Genomic DNA, 25,189 nt, shown 5'->3' with positions numbered 1-25,189 from the left:
ATGGCGGATTGGCTATTTGAAATGCACCCCCATGATATGGGTATTAAATGAAAGGGTTTGCTTTTGTAATTTTTAGTGCGTGCTAAAAACGTTTTTTAGTTTTTTTAACATTAAAATTAATTTTAGAATATAATAATATTCTATTCAGATATTCAATATAACAGAACAATGTTAACCAAATTGCACGATGAATGAGCTCTAAGTCTCTTCATTCAACGTGCAATCGTTCTCAGATGTCCGGCTTAGCCGAGCGTCTGAGTGCACATCCGTGTTACAAACTTACAAGATGCCCGACAAACTTTGTTTTAACTATGTATGAGACAATATCCTTAAGCCCTAACAGGACACAAACTTACTTAAAATGTTAAGCAACGCAAATAAAGTGACATAAACATATGACGACCTCCGTGGTCGAGTAGTGTGTACACCGGTTTTCATGGGTACGCCACTCCGAGGTCCCGGGTTCGATTCCCGGCCGAGTCGATGTAGAAAAAGTTCATTAGTTTTCTATGTTGTCTTGGGTCTGGGTGTTTGTGGTACCGTCGTTACTTCTGATTTCCATAACACAAGTGCTTTAGCTACTTACATTGGGATCAGAGTAATGTATGTGATGTTGTCCAATATTTATTTATAACACACACAATTGGGAACTGTTACTGCTTAATACAAGTTTTTTTTTTTTGTTACAGCCAGTACCAATTTAGTCGGTAAATTTACACAAAGCGTACGCCGGATCGTTCAAGACGTCAAAGACGAGGGCACTTCCAGTAAGTCAAAAACTATTCTTCTTTATACTTGCCACTGATTTCATATAAATGATAACAAATGTTATATTTCTCCCTTATATAACAAAATTAATCGAGTGAAAACGGAAGAACTATAGAAATATTTATCAGTTACCTAGTGTATGTTTTGATTTTCTGTCGGTATGTGAAAACTATTTTAAAATATTTATATTATTCGTTTAAAAAACAAAGTGATTAAAGTAAAGCTTCGATTACTGAATTTATTACGAAATAAAATTAGCTGAATGAAATATAAATAAAATAAAAAACGAGCATAGTCTTCAAGTATTTAAGACATTATTTTAAGCGTTGAATAACAAAACCACATACTTTTATATATAACTTTTTTTATAAAAATAATTTCATAAACATTAATATACTTTATTTGTACATAAATAGGCGGGCAGACTAAGGAAGAGGTAATCGAGACTAATGAAAGACTCCGTGTTGTCCGCGTCCGTCTCGATGAAAACTACGACACTGCGAAGAAAGCTCTTATAACGCTTATGACGCGATACAATGAGTCCAAGGCTGAAAGGAACGTATTTACGCGGTACGCTCTACTCAAGGCAATGATCAAGGTTGGTTTAAATTTATCTTTAAAATAATCAGTTTATATTTTAACGAACGTGTTTTTCAGTGTTCTATTTAAGATGTAAACGATTTTTGAAGGCTGTTCTACGATTTACCAGATGTTAAGTATTTAGTCGGAATAAAAATCGTGTATTTGTATCTTAGTTATATGTAAAAGGTAAAGATAATATAATATTATCGGTTATTTAATTACAGGCCTTGACAAAGTTATTACTATTACAGGATTTCCCTGAAATATAAATTTTATGTGGAAGACGATACTAATGTCATTAAATTAATATGTTGATATATAAAATTACCTGATTTTATGTATTTGCGTAGTTTTTATGTTTTATTGATACGCGGCAAGGACAATAGTAATAGACTAAAATAATGTAGAAATAGTAAATTTAAGCAAAAGCTATAGTATGTATTATTACGTTATATTCCTTATCTCTAAAGAATAAGAACTATTTATTTGGAGGATGACAATTACATACAATAAAAGCTAAAATTGCTAGTAATTGTAGTAGCATAGATTTTTTTTATGGCTTTGATTCGTGGACGTGTATATGGGACACCTGATGGAAAGATGGCCCATAGACAAAGGCGCTATAAGAAATATTAACCATTCCTTACATCACCTATGCGCCACCAACCTTGGGAACTAAGATGATATGTCCCTAATGCCTGTGATTACACTGGCTCATTCACCCTTCTAACCGGATCACAACAATACAGAGTACTGGCGGTAGAATATCTGATGAGTGGGTGGTACCTACCCAGACTGGCTTGCACAAAGCCCTACCACCAACAAAAACTTAAGTTTTTCAGAAAAAAATAGCAGATTAAAAAAATCTTACCACGATATATGTAGGTTTTGTAACGATTCGGTTGCTTTTAATGAATATCTAACAGAAACACAGCTCTCTAAAATTATTATTTATTAAAGATCGTAGGCAGGTGCACACCAGTCCTTAAAATTTGAGGTTATGAGCTTGAGCTAATAACGATGAGTGTTGGAAGTTAAACATAAAGAAGAAAAGTAAAGATAGTAAGCGGAGGAAGACGTACAAGAGTATGTAAAATACGCGCTTGAATGTTGCAGCGACGTTAACGTGGTCTTCCTTTGATAGCGAAATGTGTCTAAATAAATTCAAGCTCGACGTGCAGGAGAAGTTGCGCAAACGCAAACAAATGCAACTTGCGGTTGTAATGGGGGGGGGGGGGCGTGCTAACGGTAAATCGTAGTAAGAGCGGCAAAGCCCGCCCAAGATTAAAAATTTGATTAACCAAGTGTTAATCTCTTCACTTTATATATTTCAATAGAAAATAATATTAGGTTTTCTCTTCTTTCCTGAAGCCAAATTACGGACGATATTTTCATTTTCACAAAATCAAAATTAAAGTCTCCTTTGTATCCTTGAAATTTATGTCACCTTATTTGTAAGATAAAAAAAATAAACGTTTTCCACTACAACACAAGAAAAAGAGAAGAGTTTTTTGATGAAATATTTGTCGTATAAGACGACAAATCCTATGATATGATGTAACCGGATGAATTCTTTGAAGATTTGTGACGACAAAAAAGTCGATCCCCGAAAATCTGTTAGTCCTTCCTAATCCGACAACGTAGAAACCTTACGATCTTAAGATCACTATTTCTATATTCTATGTTATATGATCCAAGAGCCAGGGATACCTTAAATGTAAATTTAGCTTCTGGCGTGAGACCCTTAACGGCCACTACTGTTATTTCATGTTCCACTTTATCGAACTGATTTGCTTTCTAAGTCCTTTCACGCTGAGGCTAAAATGCTCTGGTACCCACTTCCTATTGATGCAAGAAAAGCGACCTTATCCTTTTATAATATAAAAGGATTTTTCTCACCTTGCAATTTTGTGTATAATTATATCTGTATAGTCATTTGCTCCCCTCGTGTAGTTTCTACCTTGAGGTATGTCAATTTGTTTTTTTTTCTTAATATAACGAATATACATATAAGTACACTTTTGTAACAACAATTCCTAATTTTGTGTTTTATTTAGTTTTTTATCGTTATTATTCGGATTTTCGTTAGTATTTTATGACTTTGTGCTACTATACATCTCTGATAGTAATACTTCGATAAAATATCCTCTCACTTATTTTAATCAATATAAGTATCTAAATATCTGTCAAATCTTCGCTCACTTAGGTAAATAATTACACAAACAATTAAGAAAATCTATTACAAAAATGAGTCACAATTAAAATACGTAACTCAGAGGAGGAATTAACACCAATTACTAAAAGGAACCACCAGTATCCAATAATGGAAACTCCCGTAAATTATACCATTCATTAACAGAAACGCAAAACAACAAGGCCGGGTAATGTGAAAATCGTGAATAAACAACTGGGTCGTGCATTTGCGTATTTTGCAATGGTGAAACCAAAAATACAGGTATTCTAATCTCGTTTAATTATTAATGCGTATGATTAATTTACGGTAACAGGACATTTAAAAAACCTCTAGAGTTTTATTCCCACAGAAATCGGCTTGGCTTCTTTAAAACATTTAGGATATTTTAAAAAAACATGACCTGTTTTAGTTTCCAAGCCATAAATTACGAGGTAACCTTTTGCTACTTTAATGATCTTAATTATTTTATTAATTTATTTTTTTATTTAATTTTAGTCACGGATATACGTTTTTTATTTCATATAATAATTTATTGCTTATGTAATTAATATAAAAAAAAAATGAGATATTCAAAGTTGTTAATTCTGAAACCTCTTTAACATTCACGAAGAGTTTCTTATTGTTGTTTTAATTAAAAAAGACGAGACTAGTGATCATGATTTCAATTTTAAGGCGCAAAATAGAAGTTAAGGTTATTTGTAAAATGCATTGTATATTTATTTACTTAAAATGGACCAATAAACCCATAGAATAGAGTCCAAAAGTGGAGTCCATAGGTGGAAAAAATAAACTGTAAAATTGGATACTTGCAAAAAAATACGCACCATAGCTTGCGATATTCTTCGTGCCTGGGGACACATTTTAGCCTCTTAGTGATGGAATACTAAATTTTGATCAGACGGTCGTGGTGGTAATTCTAAATGTAAAGGAGGGAAAAACTGTTCCAGTTTAATTCCCATCACGAATGTATGCAGTTATTAACGTGTTGAATTTCAAATAACTCTTCTTGAATTTCGTCAGGCGTGTCAGAAATGCTGATAATGTTGATCAGTTTCCAAATACATTCATCCTCGCAGTTAGGAAAATAACAAGTCAATCAATTTTCAAGTTTTGTAAATGAATGTAATATATTTTGTATAAAGATCAAATTAATCAAACACCGATTAATCTTCGATTACTTTATTTGGTACTCGACACGTAAAGAAATACGAAATGAATATCATAAGCTTTGCACTGTTAATTTTAAGATCAAATTGAAATTAAAAAAATGGTTCCTCTAATTGAAATGTATCCTCTTAAGCAAATCCTATTCAAAAGATCTTGCGTTACATAAACCAAAATATTTTTATCCATTTAAAAAAATATTCAACTTTCTTTTTAAAGACGGCTAAATCGTCTTTGGATGCTCAGCAATCGTTTAATAACATTTACAGTTACAATAGTATTTTTCTTTTTTTTATCCTTTATTTCCGCAATAGTCGTTTAAAAAGCATTTAAATTGATGATTTCTGATTTATGATTCTAATTTAAATATAATAAGCAGGCAATTATTTGCACCTCATGGAACCGATAATAAAGTAAGTATGAATTATCTGTATAGTATTTTTTTTCCACTCATGATGCTATGAGCTTCAAATGATCGACCTCAACCTCAAAATAATTGATTAACCTTTTTTAAACATGAATGCGAGCCGTGGCATATACACAATAGGATAGCTTGAATGAGACCGAAATAAAATTAATTGTTTTAATTCATACCTGCTCCATTATCGATATAATAATGACTGCTATACAAAAGTTATGTGTTGAATTGACCTAGTCATGTACCTACATGAGATTTAGGATTTGATAGAGTTTAGCCACAGACGTTTTAACTAGATACTAGCCAACTACGCAATTACATTGCACATATGGATATGCACACACAGGTAAGCGTAACTATACTTAACTATTCACTAATTCTCATCATTCGACACGATAAGAAAAAGTTCAGGAACAAGACCATTGAGCGTACTGTAAACAGTGCTTACTAATAAACTCCGGGCTACTAAGGATTTCGTGACATAAACATACATACATATGTGTTTTTTTTTGCTATATAGGTACTAAGTCTTTAATAAAACGAAACAAGAATCTTACTATTCTTTATCAAGTTGGCTCTTTTGAGTCATTTTACAAGGTTGATTTTGTATAAAATGTGCTAAAATACCATATTATAAACATTAAACACGGTGGTACCGTTTCGGAATTTCCTTAATAAAATTATAGCCGATTATACCGAGATGAAAGGGCAAGAAACTCAGCACTTACTCTTTAATAATCAATCAAAAAATCGTACATGCAACAATCATATACATTATATTTATGTATTATCATGATCTGCTAATAAGCTTTATTTATTAAAAAATAACATCGGATTTAAATATAGTTTTAACTTAATTTAATTTCGTTCAAATGGTCAGCAGAATTTTATTAAAGAATCGAGTACTCGTACTCAGGAAGGATGAACACCTTGAAGTCTAAAGCTTGGTATTATCTTTACTTCTCTTTAGAAGTTTAATGTTAATTCTCGTTTTTTAGAATGTAGTTACTGTTTTATATATGATATTGTGTCATACAAAAAAACATCCCTACAGTAAGTAGTCTCTAGCTTTAGGCTCACAAATAATTCGAAAAACTCGTTTTTGAAGAGTGTATACCGTTTTATGTCGAAAGCATTACAAAATAATCTCTTCATAGTCTGTACGTTTAGATATTTAAAGCTACGCAAATTTTTTTAATGCAGTTTTCATCAATTAACAGATTGATTCAAGAGGAAGGTTTATATGTATGTATGTATGAAGGCCAAACAAAGGAAATATCTAGTTTCCTTGCCGGAAAAAAAATAGAATTTTTCTTCTTATGATTGTTCTTCAATGTAAAATATTTAAATTTACCCTTATTGTATCCATGTGAAGCTGGGAGGGATGGCTAATATACCACTCATAAAATGTCTTAACATATTATGAAAATAATATATATTTATTTTATATCATTATAAAATGTTCTAAACGAGCAGTACAATTTTTAGTTAGTCATGTAACATTCCTAACCGCGTATGCTGCTGAGTTGAGCTTACCTGCAAGGCATTATAAATAAGAACATTGGAGCTTTAAACGTGACTTCTAAAAATACTGAGATATCTTTTATATCTAACATTAACTGAATATTTTGTTGTGCCACGACGGGATGTAAGCACAATATTTTTTTTTTAATTAGAAATGTAATTATTAATTATAAATCAATTCTGTATTCATGTTAGTTTAATAGTATGATATATGTATGTAATATATATCCTACCTGGAAGTCAACAAGTATTATTATTAATTATAGCTATTGAACATAGTCTAAATATATTACGTTATTTTTCATTTACCCGTACTATATGGTTCATATTATTTATTTCTTACTTACTTTTATTTGTATATTTCAACAGACGCCAATCACGAAAATTGATTTTCACATCCCTATAAAACGTTTTCATTATAAATATATTATTAAATTAGTTTTAAATAAATCCAAAAATCAGTCAGCAAGTCAGTGTAATTACAGGCCCAAGAGACATGGCAGTTTATTGGCGGTGATATTGCAGTGTTAATATTAGCTTTAGGTGAACTATAGCACTATTACGAGTACTTCAAGGTCTAATCGTTTCAACTGTGAATGCCACTATGACATTATACCTTGAATTTATAGACAAATATTTACACATAAGTCGGCTAATGTCACCAAAACATGTATAATAAAGCCTCCCCTGTTGCCAAGCAACCAGTGTTAGTCCGCCAGATATTTTGACTGGCGTCATAACTAACTCCAATTTTTCATTGCAATTAAATTAAAATATATATGGATCCAATAAAAGCTAACCATGTTAAGTTTTATTTTAAATTGAAGTAATAAAAGCGTGAAAAATGTGCAAATAAAATCTCAAAGAACGCTCTATAAATGAATATTAGGCCAGTATGTCGATATTCATCTAACAGAGATTTTATTATACGAATAGATTTACCTATTTCTACATATAATTTTATATCTTCAATATTATCCTTTTTATTAAACTTTTATTTTTATTATTTTTAACTGTAATGTGTATTAAGACGTATATGTTTTTGTACTGAAACGCAGGACCATATTTATTTATCTTGTAAAAAGAGTGATATGAATTAAAAAAAAAAAAAAACATTTTTATAATTATTAAAACAATACAACTGAATTATTATAGCTAATATGACATGACATTTATAGGATGCAAGTATCATAATGGCGTAGCGTCGTAAATCGGTTGTCAACATTTCACGAGTAAGATACGAAATGAATTCTTCTAACATTTAAAAGGTTTTCTTAAAAAGTCACACTCAGACGCACTGTAACATTATAAATAAGTACCCTATGTTACACTACGTACTATTATAATTTAAATATAAACAAGTATTTGAGAAGAGCAGACAGTTAACTTTCTGGATAATTCAAATTAAAACATGAACTTGAACGGCTATTGAACAGCTGATTTGTTAATTACTATAAAGCTTTTGACTCTATTGCTCACGAGAGGTTAGGGAAATCTCTAGGATCTGTAAGACAATCTGTATTTAAACTAAGGTTTATGTAAATTCAGTATCATCCTCGCTCTGTTTCGCTTTTATTTCTATAATAAACTACACGACCTTTTAGATATTACGTGTAATTTGTATATATTTTCAATTAATTAACAGTAAATATTAAATTGACTTAAAGGATAATACAATTTATTTATTTAATTATCATAATCAATACGATCATCGTTCTTATATATAAGTTTGAGTACTAAAACCTATATATATGTAACATACACATATAAGTTAGTCAATAGCAAATAATATAATACATTGTAGCTTATTGTATTCAAAGTTTATCGAAACGTATTAAATTTGAATCAACTCGAATTACTTATAGTTAGCATATTTGATTAAGATTCAAGTGCGGTAATTCATGCATGAATAAGCAATAAATATATTATATTATAAATAAACAATGTATAAGATAAATAAATCAAGTAACAAGCGACTTACTAATCATATAAATACAGAGTTCATGAATAATTTTTCCAAATTATATAATATTTTCACCAAAATATATAAATGTAAGTATAAAATTCTGAATTTAGTGTTACATATAAAAAACACACAAAAAATGATTTCATTTAATTTCTTTATTTCTACTTAGATGTTTGATCTGTTCTTTTTGAGTTTCTTTTAAGTATAGTCCGCGTAGATTTTTAATGGTTTCCTTATAAGTTTATATTTTTATTATTACAATATATAACTTATGACTGCAATACGATTTAATAACATCTTAAGAAAGATAGATTAACATAACAAAGCCGATATTTACCCAGCTCCTCAAACGCAGCGGTGTCACCATTTTCAAGGTCTCATTTTCAAGTTCGAAGCAGTCTCTGACTATTAGCCTATATATATATATATATAGTAAATACACTTTTCCCTGTTATATATGATACGATATTGCATCAACTGTGTGGAAAATGCTTTATCACTATCGTACTTATAAGTTCCTGTACTTTGTGTAACTCGTGTACTTTCTTGTTCTTGGTCAGAGTATGTACTCCTATAATATGTACTGTATCTATCTACTTTGTAAAAATGTTGTTATTTTTATTTCCTTCTTTTTAATAAATTTACCTTCATACTAGTGAAGAATATACTATTGAATAATAATAATAAATATTTGCAAATCTTTTTCCATCACTTAAATCCACTTATTTTTATGATAGATCGTAAATTTTTATCTACGATGCTATAAGCAAACATTTAATAGCTTGAATACAGTTAATTTCCTTATTCGTTTTAAACTTCGCCGCCAACTTTACGTCTGTCTATATCAGGACTGCTTAGTACTATAATAGCTAGCCAGTTGAAGTTTTCACAAAATACGTGTATTGTGGCCGATATCATGACAATATCGATTAAAATACATAATCGAAGAGCGACCTTTAGTGCACGACTTCGACTCAAGTCGACTGAAAATGATTATTTTAGTTAAAATATAAATATTCTTTTTACACTATACATACATGCATCGGTTTTGTTATGCTAGTTTAGACGATGTAATAAGTATATGACAGCAGGAGAAATATGACAACATTTCTGCAAAAGAACAACCGCCTCCCTCACCTTTTTTATATTCTTTCCATTCTTGGCGGGAATTTATTTATGAAGTCAAACGCTAAAAGGTTTATACGAAAAAAATAAAACGACGAGCTCCGTCCCGTCTTCCATTTCAATCGATCTCTGCCATTGAATATGAAGACGTGACTTGGCTTATTTTATTCAACTCTTTAACATGAAATTGAAATATTATGTCACTTGCGATTTCGACTTACCGAGAAAATAAGAATATAAGTTGTTTATTATTGACGCGCTGAAAGCGTGCGATAAACAGATTTTAATTTAATGAAATATAATTCTTGTTTCTTACTTTCTGTATGTTATCGAAAAATATGACATATTAGATGTTATGACTCACGAATAAGTTAATTTACGCCCAGTTCTAACCGATCCTAAAAATTTGGGATATTAGAACGAATTCTTATAGTTTTAATCTATCATTGAGAAAAATCCTGACCAATTTCGGTTTTGTAGGACATTAGAACACGGCAAATACAGGTGCACTTACTATTCTCTCAGTCCAATATCCCATTGGACGAAACAATGGACAGGTTTAAGTGGAGTTTAGGAATTCGGATTCGAAGACCATACGTGCTTTTCGTGTGTCATTGCCAAGTTCCAAACTTCTACTACGAATTCCTAAGCAGTAAAACCCTAATAAGCAAATCTTGTCTTATAGAGTAGCAACCAAACCAACGAGTCAATCAGTAATACAATTCCAACCCTAAGGGAAAAATATTTTATAGAATTACTGAATGTATGTTAGGAAGTTAGAGTCGCAGTTATCCATACTAATATTATAAATGCGAAAGTAACTCTGTCTGTCTCGCTTTCACGCCAAATCTACTGGACCGATTTCAGTGAAATTTGATACACAAGTCATGGTCATAGAGCCTGAGAATGGATAAAGGCTACTTTTTATTTGGAAAAAAGTCCTGTAAAGGGTTGCAAAGGAGGGTGAAAAGTTGTAAGTTGTTAAAAGTATTGTCATTTTTGAACTAGAAGCATGATTTTTTTTATATACTGATTAAAAATAAGTAAATACGTATTTAAGCGTTTCTGAATATTTTACGCCTAAGGGGAGAAATAGGGGTTGACATTTTGTATACAGGTTAGTCTGGAAGTCCGTCATTTTGAAGAAGAAGAAGAATCAAGAAATTTTATTTTTTTCGATCGTATCGTATCTACGTATTTAAGCGTTTCTGGATATTCTACCCTAAGGGCTGAAATACATACCAATGTGGTATACAAAAGGTCTTACATTACATTACATCATTAGCAGCCTGTAAATTTCCTACTGCTGGGCTTAGGCCTCCTATCCCTTTGAGGAGCATATTCCAACACGCTGCTCCAATGCGTTTTGGTAGAATAGACATGTGGCAGAATTTCGTTAATATTAGCCACATGCAGGTTTCCTCACGATGTTTTCCTTCACCGCCTAGCACGAGATGAATTATAATCACAAATTAAGCACATGAAAATTCAGTGGTGCCTGCCTGGGTTTGAACCCAATCTCATCGGTTAAGATGCACGCGTTCTAACAACTGGGCCATCTCGGCTCTCATTGGCGTAATATTTACATTAACTTACATTAACATCATATTTTAAGTTAATTTTTAAATATATTCATATTATACGCGAGCAAACACACCGCGGGTAACAGCTAGTTTTCACATAAAGATACATGGATTTCCGGGGTTTTTGGAAATTAAATCCTCAAAGGGATAAAATGGGATGGAAGGGTTTGTTTAGTACATCATTAGTTTTATAAGTTGGAGTAATGAAAATTTATATGTAGGCTCTTAAAAGAAACAAGACTTTTTAAGGGTTTCCTAATTTAAATCTGGTCCAATCCTCCAATTGGGTTAATGACAAATACTGTGAATTGATAAACTACTCATAATCTTCACCGAGGTAAAATCTTGTAATTTATAAACGTATTTTATGCCATCTTTTCTTCCATATCTTAGGCCACATTTTCGAAATTTCATTAATTCTTTTAAAAAAAATTTAACGATTAATAAACACGGCATTTACCTGTAAAAACAAACGGCTGCTGTTTTAAATGCATTTATAACAGTTGAGCAGTAAATATAAAAATAAAAAACAAAGCAGTCACCATGCAATAATAATTGATGAAAAACATGATAAATATAGATGCCATTCAATTAATACTTGAGACATTTTTCTATGGAACAGTGCCAGCCTCACAAACGCCGTGTCATGTAAACCTGGGAAAGTCGTTTCTCTAAATATATTTATAGATCAAACGTATCCTACAATGAGAGTACAAAGTGTTTCAATGTTGAACCTAAACCTTGATAATGATTCTAATCTGAAAATAAGCTACCTACATTTACAATTTACCTAACAACTATCTAAACTATATTTAAACTGGTCGAGTACCAGACCAGCTGAGGAATCCAGAAACGTACGAAGACAACTCAACAAAGTCACGTTCCACATCAATGAAGAAATACTCGTCGTAGATTTTAATGCTAACTTTTGGTCATCGATTTTCCAAACTGTTGATAGTGTTGCCGTCTGGCAATAATGAACATGCAGGCCTATTAAAAAAACACAAATGAATTTATAAATAAGATACAGCTACGACACGGAAAGCAGAGCACTAAAGTAGAGGATCACTCATACCAATTTTTTATACATTATTATTATGTAAATATATTATTATTTAGGCGCCGTTATGTATTAGTACCTATGTAATAGTTTTGACTGTCATCGAGTAAAGATGTGACGGTGTGCAAACATCCGATAAACCAAAGTGTTTAATTGTTAAAACATATTATTCGAATCAATCCTTCATTACTGTAACGATGAGAAAGTAACTTACTAACATTTTGGTAAACATAACGTTCGAATAAAACGTACTATTTATCGTGTAGCATGTAGGCATGCTTATATTAATTGGTAATGTGTCATGAAAACGCAGTTTTCTGCTTCTAGATTATTCATAGAAAATAAAGTTCTAAAACCAAACAAGTAATTTCCCGAAGGAGCGGAATTGCATTTCATCTGCTAACATGGCTACTTCGTTTAGTGGAAAAGTATGGTTTTTTTTTATATTGTTTAAAACAACATTGAAATAATTGTATAATTGTTGTGATTTGTTTGATAGTAAAATAAACCGAGGACATAGTGTTTCTTATAATTATTTTAATCTGTAAATAAACAACAACTACAAAACTGTATTATTTCGATATTCTGACTTTTGTCGTAAAACCTAATTCACCGACATCCTGATGATTAACGATTCTTTTTACATCAATAATGTAGCAAATCCCGTCTTAGCTAAACTCGCGAAATTTTAGGTACACGATTAATTAAAGACAAAACTGTCACATAACTTTACGTCGAAAGGTCTACAAATTGGAAAATTTTAGTTATTTAAATCATTTACGCATAATATTTGTATTTATGTACATATGTACGTTTTGGGTAAATGTTTGTTTTGATGTTGTTGATTGATGATTAAGATATTATTTTTTAAAATATTTCTAGCATATAATGGAATGGCCCAGTGTATCTAATTTCAGCCAGCCCTCATTGGAGCAGTGTGGTGGAATTAGCTCAAAACCTTCTCCTCAAAGGGAGTAGATGCATTAACAAGCAGTGGGATATTTACAAGCAGTGACTTTACTTCTAGCATATATAGTGCTCCTCACAAATTACTAAAGCTGAATAAAAAAACGATCAACCTTAAAAGTTTAATTAAGTCTTGAAGGACTTCTACGTATCAGTCCCTTAGAAGGCTATTGGAAGTTCTTCCATGAGTGAAAATGACTAAACGGCTTTAACAACTCAAATGGTGGAACCAAAGTGAAACAATCGATTCATTAAACGATGTTGTCATGACCTAATCCATATTGATTCCCTCGCTGAATAATATTTGGATTAATGCATTAATTTTGAAGTGAAATTAATCGTCAGAGGTATATAAGGTATATAACGCTCTTGTGACATGTAAAAATGTAAATAATCTTAAAATGTTGAAGTTGACAATTGAGATTTGCAATGTCTATTTTGAATTTCACGACAGTCGAGAAGTGCTCACTGGCAGACTGCGCTGCCACTTGATTGCTTGCTATCTGTTCGTCCGACTTTGCTCGGCTATATTACACGCAACGAAAGCTCTCAAAAAAATTTTTTTTAATCATACTCCATTCCTTTTTATCGTAACGCGATGGTATATTGTTTCTCAATTAGAGGGCTATCGAATATTGAAATATTTTTTCGAATCGGACCAGTGGTTCCTATGATTAGCGCGTTCAAACAAACAAAGAAAAAACTCTTCTGCTTTATTCGTATAGATATTGGCTTAAACACACGTTAAACTATATTAACTCGAATTCATCATTTTATTTAGTTTGGAAGTATTGTATCTACCAACTATCTACTAATAATAATAAGCTTTTGAATGATATATGTATTTGTATAAAAATATATTTTAGAGGATTGCGCGGTGGGCGTTTATAAAAAAACTAATATGGTTAATGTATGAATCAATGCCTGTGTGTGTTGTGGGTGTGTTTTTTTTTTCAAATTTAACAGCTTCTTTTGATTTCTTGCTAGGAATTGATTTTTTTAAAATCCAATAATTATGTTCTAGTTTTTATTAAATTGAACCCGAGACTCCTTTGAGCAGCTTTGCTATTCTTCATAGTTTTGGATTTGATCAGAACCCGGTTGAAAGTTTTATAGGGCTTTGTAGAAATAAAATATATCGAAATAGTAGGTTTAGTATGAAAATACTACTAATACGCAGAACAGCATTAAATTACATATGCGAAAAAAATATATATTAAGAGTAGTCTTTTTCTGGAAAATATGTAATCGCTTAAGAATATATAAACAAGAAATATTAATTAATTATACGTTGCTTAAAGTGAATTACAACAGGTTTCGTCTCAGAATTTAATATCTAAGCCTATTCTTGTTCCGGAACTAAACTTGTGTGAAACCTCTAGCCCGTAAACGGAATTGTGATCTATAACGACAGCTGTAGTATGCCTAGCTTGCAAACTTAGAGATATATATTTTATTATAATAACTATGTTCTCTAAAGAGTGAATCTTTAAGTGTAAATTATTATTAATCTTTTATATTTTTACAACTCTGTTATATTGTTTCCGCCCCGTTGCTGTCGGGACATCACACTTTTCTTTTCCGTTACTACGGTTGCCATCGGCAACGGTTTCTCTTGCATAAATAGCGAATGACGTTCCGAAAAGAATGATTTGAGTATTCAATTCCTCTCAATGTATATTCAGATGTGACGTCACTAATAGTCACAGGCGGGCTTGGCGGGCAGTTCCAGCACTAACTGTCGTGACATAGCTTTGGCTTGGCTTTGGCTTTGGCTTTGGCTTTGGCTTTGGCTTTGGCTTTGGCTTTGGCTTTGGCTTTGGCTTTGGCTTTGGCTTTGGCTTTGGCTTTGGCTTTGGCTTTGGCTTTGGCTTTGGCTTTGGCTTTGGATTGGCTAGGCTCGATTCGACTCAGCATGACTTAGCATATACGTGGCGTTACACTTGACTTAATTAGCTCCTAAAATAACCCTCCATTCGTCCACAAATCCGAATGAAATTAATTGAATACCTTTTAATCATAGTACCGCGTAACCAAATATTTACCTAAAAATAAATATATCGACCGTGAAAAATAATTTTGGCGTCTAACAAACACTACACAGATTAAACGTGAGAGACGTTAACAACATTGAGTCTTATATAGTTCCGTTTAGGCATAGTATGGGTGTTGTCCGGGTGTATGTGTACAAGATAGTTTTTATTCTGGGTACAAATTATAAACCATTATTGTGTTACTGAAATAGATTTTTTTTTCATAAATTAAATAAATATGTTCTATGCTAATAACACGTACATTCAAATTAAATTCATCATAATTAAATAAAGTCATATGCAGCAAATAATCCGAACATCAACAAGAGTTACCCTCGCCTCAATTACAAGTGCCTCTTGTATTCGTTTAATTGATCTCATCCTGCTTATATATGCGTGCTTAATATCTATACTAAAGTTAGTGTTAACAATATTATTGATTTTAACTTAAGAATACATAAAAAAAAATATTATCTTTCTTAATATCAAATGGTTGATACAGAAGTATTGAAGAAATCGCAAGAAATAATTTTATAAAAAACTCAGCGACCTAAAATTATAAAATAACAAGCTTATATACTTATAACTAATATTATATAATTATACTAGAGTCACTGGGCGGTTTCAAACGCATTAAATCTACACTATAAATATAAGTATGACCTCAATCGATCAAATCGTTCACGTTACACGATCACTAACAGACCAAACAATATTTTTGATATAATTAATAAATACTACTTAAAAAGGAAGAATTAGACGAGTCTTATAAATTACTAATATTGTTCATGAAACGTTTAATATCTGGTCGCCCTAACTGCAGAGCATTTGGGTACGTCTCGTATCCTTAAATGATAACGTTATAAATATATTTCTGTTCCATATTTAGGTACGGCAAAATATGAACGCTGGCTCTGTTCGTTATAATAAAGCCAGATTTTTTAAAAGATTCATTAAAAGTTTAGTGAAATGACTAACATGAATAATTAACATGAAGTGAGTCAGAGAAATGACAGGCACAAGGACCATGCTTTTTTCAGTGCGAAGGTGGCATCTCACTATCATCAGACGCCATAGACTCATCTGTTTTTCATAAACAAATAACAAAATGTATATGTATAACTTCAATAGTTGTTTACTTAATTATAGGGAATTGGTGTCGGACAAACATTTGCGGAATTATAAGATTCTTACATAGACATTAAACTCTAACAAATTATATGTACTATAGATACCGTGTTTAAAGGTGGTTAAATTATATACGTATAAGGTTTTATTTTATTATTCAGATTAACATGTATTTAACAACAACAATTATGCATACAGGTTCTAAAACAAATAATATTCATGCACACGACGTAGATAACATTAAAGCGCTTCCATAAATCAGTAAATATCAGTATGCTTACAACGAGAGTCGGTTAAGAATTCAATCGTGAGTACAATAGAATTCCTTTCGGAGCGGTTTATTTGTTCGTAGTTGGAAGCTGTCGCAAGCGGTAGGAAATTAAAATTCATTACGTTTCATTTATTCCAACGATAATTGCTATAGACGACGAACAGCAAACTTCTTAAGCCAAGTTTCACAATACTTACATCAAACGTTGGTTTGATTTGATGGTTTAATTCACTTTTTATATTTAGTTGTTAATTGTATCTAAAATATGAATAAATGAAAAATAATTGCAATTGAAATAAGAAGAATAATACTTTTAAAAGAAGAAAAAATATTTTTTACTACATTTTACATTACATTTAGAATGTATAACCGAATTCATACGTGTATGTAGAAAGCGTATTATTCAGCAAATTTATTATTTTAAATAAGACAAGTTTCCCTTCAGTGTGAACGCCACAATTTTCAAACAGTTAATGTTGTGGTTACAAAGCAAGATTGTCTTTATCGGCTGAAGCTGGAAACGTTCCAGTGCAAACTTATCCACTTTAAGCCCTGATTGCACTCAGTCCAGTAATAGCCGTTCTTTTACAGTTACAAGGAAAATTCGCAAGATTTCTACCTTACAACTTTGAAACTATTGCACTTTTAGGTTGTTCTCAAACAATTCCATGTTATTTGAACATTCTCGAACTATGTTATGGAATTGTATTTCAAGTTCAAAGACTTTCATACTCAGGTAAGTTAACTTATATATTTTAGAAAAAATAGGATTAAATTAATATAAATAAAATAGTTATACAACGGATAGCGGTTTTCACCACAAGCTCACCTTTAAACAACAAATAACAAGCGAGTTGGGATATGATGTCGCCCTTCCGACGAATTAACAATTGTTTGAAAGTTATCTTGTTAGTGAAGTGTCATTTATTATTGTTAGGTATGCATTTTCTGAAAAATTATCTAAACAGCAATAACTATATCACTGGCGAGGTACTGAAAATTACCATTATATAAGAAATTCCTCAAAAATACTAAGTTACATTGTACAGACTTGCAGACAAAACTGCATGTAGATGTAGTATCTATGTATATCTAACATACCTATACTAAGTACCTGTATCCGGTGACCGCCTTCAAAGATTGCATGTTACTTGAATGACTTTTTATATTTATAAATACTATTTAGCATAAAATTGAATTACATTTATTTTATATTCCAATTACCTATCTATAAATTTATACAAAGTATAAAACAATCCAATTAACAATTTTATTACACACGACTCTTCGTCGTTCGCATTACGGCGGCAAATTGAGATTTACAAGAGACACAGGTATCCTGCGGCTGAATACTGACGCTTCGTCTAAAAGTTATTAAATATTTTCAGTATTTTTTTTCACAATGTTTAATAAATTAACTAAAACGACATAGAATGAATTGAAACTTAAAATAGTATACATACATCTTATATTAGTATTTGTTCTAATGAAAATCTTCTGATGTCATAGAAATTTTGTGAGAACATTTTGTTGTAATAGTATGAGTACCAATTTTAATTTTGTTTAAAGAATATAATCAGTTCTTTCCTATGTGAACTTGGGTTGCGCACTGCGGTGTATCATAATTCTCTTGTAGCGTGGAAAATTGTATCGTATCCTTAATTAAAAGAAGAGCGTAAAATATAGTTCGTAATTATTAGATTTTAATTAAATAGAAAAATTTATAATTTGTATTTGTGTGACATCCGTTTATAAATATACAAAATTTATTGCAATTTCTGTTAAGTTAACGAATAACGAATTTAAGTAAGGTGAGATGGCCCAGTAGTTAGTACACGTTAATCTTAACCGAAAAATGCAGCACTGCAAAAAATAATCCTGTGCACGGCGGTTAAGGAAAACATCGCGAGGAAACGGGGCATGTGTCGGATGAATGTCTGCCACAAGTGTTATGACACCAACCCACATTAGAGCCGCGTGGTGGAATAAGATTCAAACCTTTTGTGAAAAAGAAGATTTATCATATAATAATAAGCTTCATTTAACTTAATATGAAAATGGCTTTAAAACTTTTATAATTGCCAACGTGCACATACATATAATATCACGTAATATTAAAATCCGTTTAGCTATTGCACGTTATTGAATTTATTAATAAAATCGTGAAACATATTTAATATACAGGATAGAATTGGAATAAGTGACAATAAAGTTTATATATAAATCAATTGTAAAATTTAACTAATGAAGACAGCCAAGTCCAGCAAATCCGGTCTCATGAGGATCTGAAAATGTGTGTGAAATACGTTGCACGGTTTAAAACTACTCTAATACACGGATTAAATGTGGCATAAAGTATTCTTTCTTTGAGGTCGCCATTTCCCGTTTCGAGAAAAAGGACTAAAGTATACTGTAAAAATAAAAACGTGTGTGTAAATTGTCTTCTAACGCTATTTTAAATCTATAATATTCTTTAATATTGTAAAAACAACTGTAACAATTGAACATATTTCTCATTATTGTTATTTGTTAAAATCGAAAACGCATAGAAATAGTAATTGTTTGAACAAATTTTGCAAACAATACCATCATAGTAAAAACAATATGAGGATGTTTAAATAATATCAAAACCTGTTTATTTTAATATAGTTAAGTACACCTACACGGCGCACCACACCCTGAGTGAGTGTGCTGCGTGGGGGCCCCAGAGGCACACCCTGGCGGCGACTATGGGCGGAGACCTCTCGCTGCCGAGCATCGTCAACGAAATGGCCGGTAGCAAGACGTGCTGGTCGGAGATGCGCTCCTTCTGCGAAAACGTGATGTCGCAGAAGGAAGCCGCGGAGCGGGAGCGGGAAGAGGATGCCGCTGCAGACCCGCTCCGCCGAAGACGACCAGGGAGGAGGAAGAATCGCTACGCGCACCTTCTCTCCCCGCCTCAATAGGCGTCGCAGGGACTAGGAGGGTCTCAGTACCCTGAGAACCCCCTCTAGGTGTTGGAGGCCCACACAGGCGGGCCGACCGTCAGGGCGTCTCGGTAGCATAAGCGATCCCGTGGCGCCCGCCGAAAGACGGAGAGGGTACCGCTGGTTTTTTAGTGGGTAAACCCGGCGTACCTGGGCGCACTCGGCGTCCAGGGCTCCGGGGAGTCCCCCCCCCCCCCCCCCCCCACTTAGCATCACGTGGGGGAAGCGCGTAAAGCGTTTTTCCAGCGAGAAAAAAAAAGAAAAAAAGGTATATGTACCTAACTATATTAAAATTTAAAGGTTAATCTATTATACTCATATTATTTTTCTGATCTGACCTTACTGACTCAACGCACGGCCAAATCTACTGTGTCTAGAAAGCTGAAGTTTGGTACATAGCGTTATTTTATAGCGGAAGCATCCACCATGAAGGAGCTGTTGAAAAATTCATCTTTAATTGGGGAAATGGGATAACTTGGTTTAAATTTTTCATGACTGTAATATAAAAGACATGGTCAATAAATATTTTAATAAACTTTTCAGGTCAATCATAAACCCTATTTTAAATATTTCAGGATGTCATTCGTCTAGAGACTCAGTACTGGTCTCTTGTTGAAATTCCGAAGCAAGAAAAGGCGGAGACAGTGCCTGCGTTCGTACTGCGAGCCTGCGCTATCATGGAAAAGACACAGAAGTCTGGGGAGGGTGTCAAGACGTCTTCCAAGCTTGCTGAAGAAGCAGCCGATAGAAGGGAGCGGATAGAACGACTGAATGGTAATATTACTTATATACATTTGTAAATTATCTATATCTGTAGCTTACCATATAAAACCTGCAAAGACAAAATAGTTCACCTTTTTCTTCCCAGTTTTTCAACCGATTTTGATAATTTTTTTTTTGTTTATTAGCTATTGACGAGGTCAGTGATTAAAAATTTTGCAATAGTGGTAAAAAATACCTTCGAAACATGTTAATTCATATGTATGTTTTCTCAAATTTACAGTAATGACCTTTGTGCAAACATATGTGCGACCACTACTTTTTACTAATGGGAATAATAATATACTAAAAGTACGAAAAACTTATATTTACCTCCAAAACTTTTTAGCGAATTTTTCTTTTAGTAGGTAAACTAGAAAGAAGTCACATTTATACAGCAAATCCATTTTACCGGTTCGGTTTAAAATAGACTGAGAGTAGCGACCATAACTATTTCCAATTTCCGATTGTTTGATAGTTTATTCTGCTTTTTCTAGTCAGAACATATACGAGAGAAAAAAATGAAACTTTTATCAATTTTAATCAAATGAAATCAAATTTAATCTTAAAACTGATTGAATTATTTTAAACTTAGTTACACAACTAGTAAACATACGTATATTAAAATTAATACATGAAATAAACTTTTATAAGCAAAATAAACTAAAATGGTTTTTTCCCACCACTCAAAAATGTATAGTTTCATCTTAAGGTATGTGATCTGTTCTTTTGAAAATTAAATGATGATCATTTAAAAATCCATTTATAAATTTATCTGGCTATAATCCAAGTCATCCAGACGTTTATTGACGTAGGAATTTCCCAATAGCTCCTTGAATTACTCAACAGATGTCTTTCTAATTTTATTCCCAACTCGGCGAAACAATTCAAGGTTCTTTTGTCCCTCGAATGACAACCCTCCGAAGATATTTTATGATATAAAGACAAAACTTAATTAGTACTTAAGTTCAGTTAAATGCTTTATTAAAATGAAAGAGTTTAGCGATGGTGAGAGAGTAAATCTAAGAGTAAGAGGTAAATCACCTTTTAAAAAAAATTGGTGCTTAATCTGAAGATCCTCAAGACTTAAAATTATTTGAATAAATACCAATAATCTGAGATCACGGTTGCTATGCTGAATATTATATGGTTTTGCGGCGCCACGTCTGTTTCTGTTATGATGTCATTGCATACCGGATAAAAATAAAATAAAAATTAAATCTTAATTCAAACGTAATGTTAGTACTCAGTAAGACCTATCTTGCTCACTGCCTTGGACTAGTGGCTAACTTATAAGGGCGCAAATCCAGATCCTAGATTCAAACCCTGAGTCCAGCTAAAAAAAAGTTATTTCGTTATCCTTTCTCCTGAACTTGAATTGAAACAGATCGTGTTGGTTCTGGAAAAATGGGGGCGATATCATAATTATCATGACAATTTCGATCCATGTAAGGTAAATTTTAAATATTTGGTAGTGATTTTTGCAACCATTCAAAAAAACCTTGTAATAAACGGGAACGAATGTCAGTATACTTCGTTCGTTTCTCCATTATTAATATATATAATTATAAAAATCAATAGGGTCAAATATTTACTTGATTAATATATTCGAGTTAGTACTTATTAGTACGAAGCCTGTAAACCAAATGCCAATAAGCCTTCTTTAACTCTAATAATAACCCAAGGTCTACTTTAGCTCTAATACCTCTTCGGTCTAGTGACTTGCTTATAGATAAATCTAGGCGGGTATATGCCCGGCATAAATTTATCTATTACTTGTATTAGAACAAGTAATCGAGCATTCCGTCGAAATAAAGAGTGCATCTGTATTTTCCCACACATATTTCACTATATTTTTGCAAATTGTGGCAAGAAAAACATCATAAATCTGGACTTTATGATTATAACCGTTAGCACAGTAAAAAAACATCATCACATATATGAAACAACGTAAGGGACACAATTTGTTTTTTAGGAGAGCTAATATAACAATTTATTTTACAAGGTATTACATACACTTATTGTTTTTAGGTTATTTTAAATATATATATGATAAAGTCTCTTAAAATGTTTTTTAATTTCTTTGCAAAAGTTCGTTCTAAGTTCCTATGATTTTTGTGGTCGAACGTCATTTCATTGACTCATGCGCTTGGTTCGAACCTTGTGAAAGCTAACATAATAGCTTACACATTTGGACTTTCCAGGACGACCGTGCCATGACCTGTGATTAAAAAAAGTCTCAATTGTGAATGAATAATTTAATCATGCCTATTGTCAATTAATTCTTATTTGGTGATAATTTTCAGACATGACGACATCTCAAATAGAAACTGAGAACACGCAAATGACAAATGATTTATATCGTTTGCTTAAGAAGTACACAGGCTTAAGGAATCTTATCAGAGAACTTAAGGTAATATTTAATAAAGTACTTGTAAATAGGTATATTTTAATTTTCATTTATTTATTAATAATTCTTACTGCATGTTTGTGTTTAAATCGTCACTTAAATATTTGTAATTTTTATTACTTATTATTATAATTTAAGGTTTTTAAATACTTTTTATCATACACCTATTATATTGTATGTAATTATATTAATTAACGTCGGCTTAAAAAAAAGTTGCGACCATTTAACCACTTCGATAGTTACGAACAATATCTGAGCATTAAAAGTCATATTAAAGCCAATGTAAGTTGATAAAACCTTTTAAGGAATTATATTAAATAATCTAAATAAATATTGAATAGTTACTCAATAAAAAAAATCATCAAAATCAAGGACTTATTTGCTTACACTTTGAATTCTTAGCGTAATTACCTAATTAGAAATTTCTTTACCGTTGATGTTGATTTAAAATTCACAATTAACTTTAATTATACTGTTTATTTAAGTATAACTTAAGAGCCTTCGTCAAATGATACTTTATTTATTGAACGCGTTCAGCTATTAAATAGAATAACAAATAAAACCGTTGACAATAGTATGATCAAGCCGCAATCGCTGGTATTTATTTAAGAATTCCGTTATCTGTCTCTGAAGCTCATCATCAAATCTTTACGAAAATTAAATGAGACCATTTTGGCGTAAACCTCTTGCGAACCTGTTAAGATTTGTTGATTTGAGTGATTTAATTTGGACAATTTAATGAAATCGATGTACATAAATTTCGTGAACGTGTTTTAACTTTTCAGTCGGAGTACGTCAGCTCGAAGATTTATCCGATGTTTCCGCGGTACACTATGCTGAAGGACATGATAAAGGACATAATGCACGACCCTGACTACATGGAGGTATGCCACGAGGTGGACCCTTAGCGCGGGGTGCGCAAATAAATGAGGGCCTCCTTCACCGACCGCTCGCGGTCGAGACGTCGCTAGCTGAGTTATCCTCGGAATCCCTCTGAGGATACAGGTTGAAATTCCTTTGCCACTTTCGGATTAAGCGGGCTATATGTTTGTCAGCTTCATTGCGAAATATTTCGTCATGTTTTTTTTTCTCGTTAAATTTCAATATTTAAAGTCTAAGCACATTTTTACGTTCTGCAAACGTAGTTTGCACAGCTTTTAAGAATTCACCTAAACGTACCATCATGTTTATCTTGTTAATATATGGATATGTGGTTTATTTTGCATTACTTAACCTTTAACGCAGAATTGACATACTAATTTGTCCATAATGGAATATATCAAATATCCATTTGTTTAAGTGACAACAACAAGATTTGCGATACTTGTTATCAAAAAGAAGACGGAGTAATCCCTTGTAAAGTTTTTGAGTTCAATATACGAATTATATTTTTTTCCTTTATTCCATTCCTTTCTGAACTTTCCTCTGCTCAAGCTGACTGTTTTGGAAGATCATCGGGTGAGGAAAAGTGGTGAAAGTTGGAAAATATTGTGTTGCTAGCGTCGTGTAGTGTGACGAGTACTCGTTTGTTTTGCGCTACTTTATTCATTGGACATTATTCGTTAATTATGTGATTAATGTAAGTTAGATAAAGTGTAGTGTGTAAGTACTCGTCCTTCTTTGCGTTCCTTTTTTTTAATGTACCTTCAAATTTTCTTTGATTATAACATGTCCAATTTCATAAGACAATTATTATTAACAAGACACATATCCGACTGGGACAACAATAATTTAATTTTAGAATAAGCGCATGCTTAGTGTTTACACATCGCTGTAGTGTAATACCATGTTTTAATACCATAATAAGACAAACACATATACTGAATAATTATGATTAGTATATTTATATCGCACATTGGTTTAACGTAACATGTACTAGAAAGATATATAAAGTATTTTTTTAAATATAAAATAATTTAAATATTATATTTCTTATTTATTTTTCGTTTTCAAATTGTTTTTATTTTGTATTTACAATTTTGTTACTTTAAGAATATTAATAATTTTCTAAGAATATCTGAATCTATTATATCAGTACCGATCTGCTTATTTTCTATATGACATATCATACTTTCAGTATATGAAAAACAAATCAATATGTGCAAAACAAATCAATGGTTGCATTTTATAGAATCGTTATTAGTAGTCGTTTTAATAACATTATTAATAAAGTAAACATAACACATACATTTCGTGTGGGCATATCGTAGTCGTAGTTTTTTTGGTAAGTGTTTAGATCATTTAACTATTGAATAGTATAATTATACAATAA

General features: G+C 31.9%; 1 protein-coding gene across 1 annotated transcript; it reads left to right on the top strand.

The window, feature by feature from the left end:
• LOC125065438 lies at nt 1–24,034 on the top strand. The gene is made up of 6 exons (XM_047673019.1): nt 1–40; nt 690–767; nt 1,185–1,366; nt 20,324–20,522; nt 22,814–22,920; nt 23,703–24,034. Exons 1-6 carry the CDS (start codon nt 1–3, stop codon nt 23,823–23,825), a joined length of 729 nt encoding a protein of 242 aa, XP_047528975.1. The 3' UTR covers nt 23,826–24,034.
• The last annotated feature ends 1,155 nt before the right edge of the window (nt 24,035–25,189 follow it).

This window comes from Vanessa atalanta, chromosome 7, assembly GCF_905147765.1.
Source record: "Vanessa atalanta chromosome 7, ilVanAtal1.2, whole genome shotgun sequence".
In the NCBI taxonomy this organism is placed as follows: Eukaryota; Metazoa; Arthropoda; class Insecta; order Lepidoptera; family Nymphalidae; genus Vanessa; species Vanessa atalanta.
This window is presented reverse-complemented; position numbering and strand designations above follow the sequence as displayed.

What these genes read in the sequence shown, in the direction of transcription:
- LOC125065438 (XM_047673019.1), top strand. Translation starts at nt 1, where the DNA reads ATGGCGGATTGGCTATTTGAAATGCACCCCCATGATATGG. An exon ending in AATGCACCCCCATGATATGG is followed by an intron (nt 41 to 689) that starts GTATTAAATGAA and finishes TTTTTGTTACAG; the next exon opens with CCAGTACCAATTTAGTCGGT. An exon ending in TACTCAAGGCAATGATCAAG is followed by an intron (nt 1,367 to 20,323) that starts GTTGGTTTAAAT and finishes TAAATATTTCAG; the next exon opens with GATGTCATTCGTCTAGAGAC.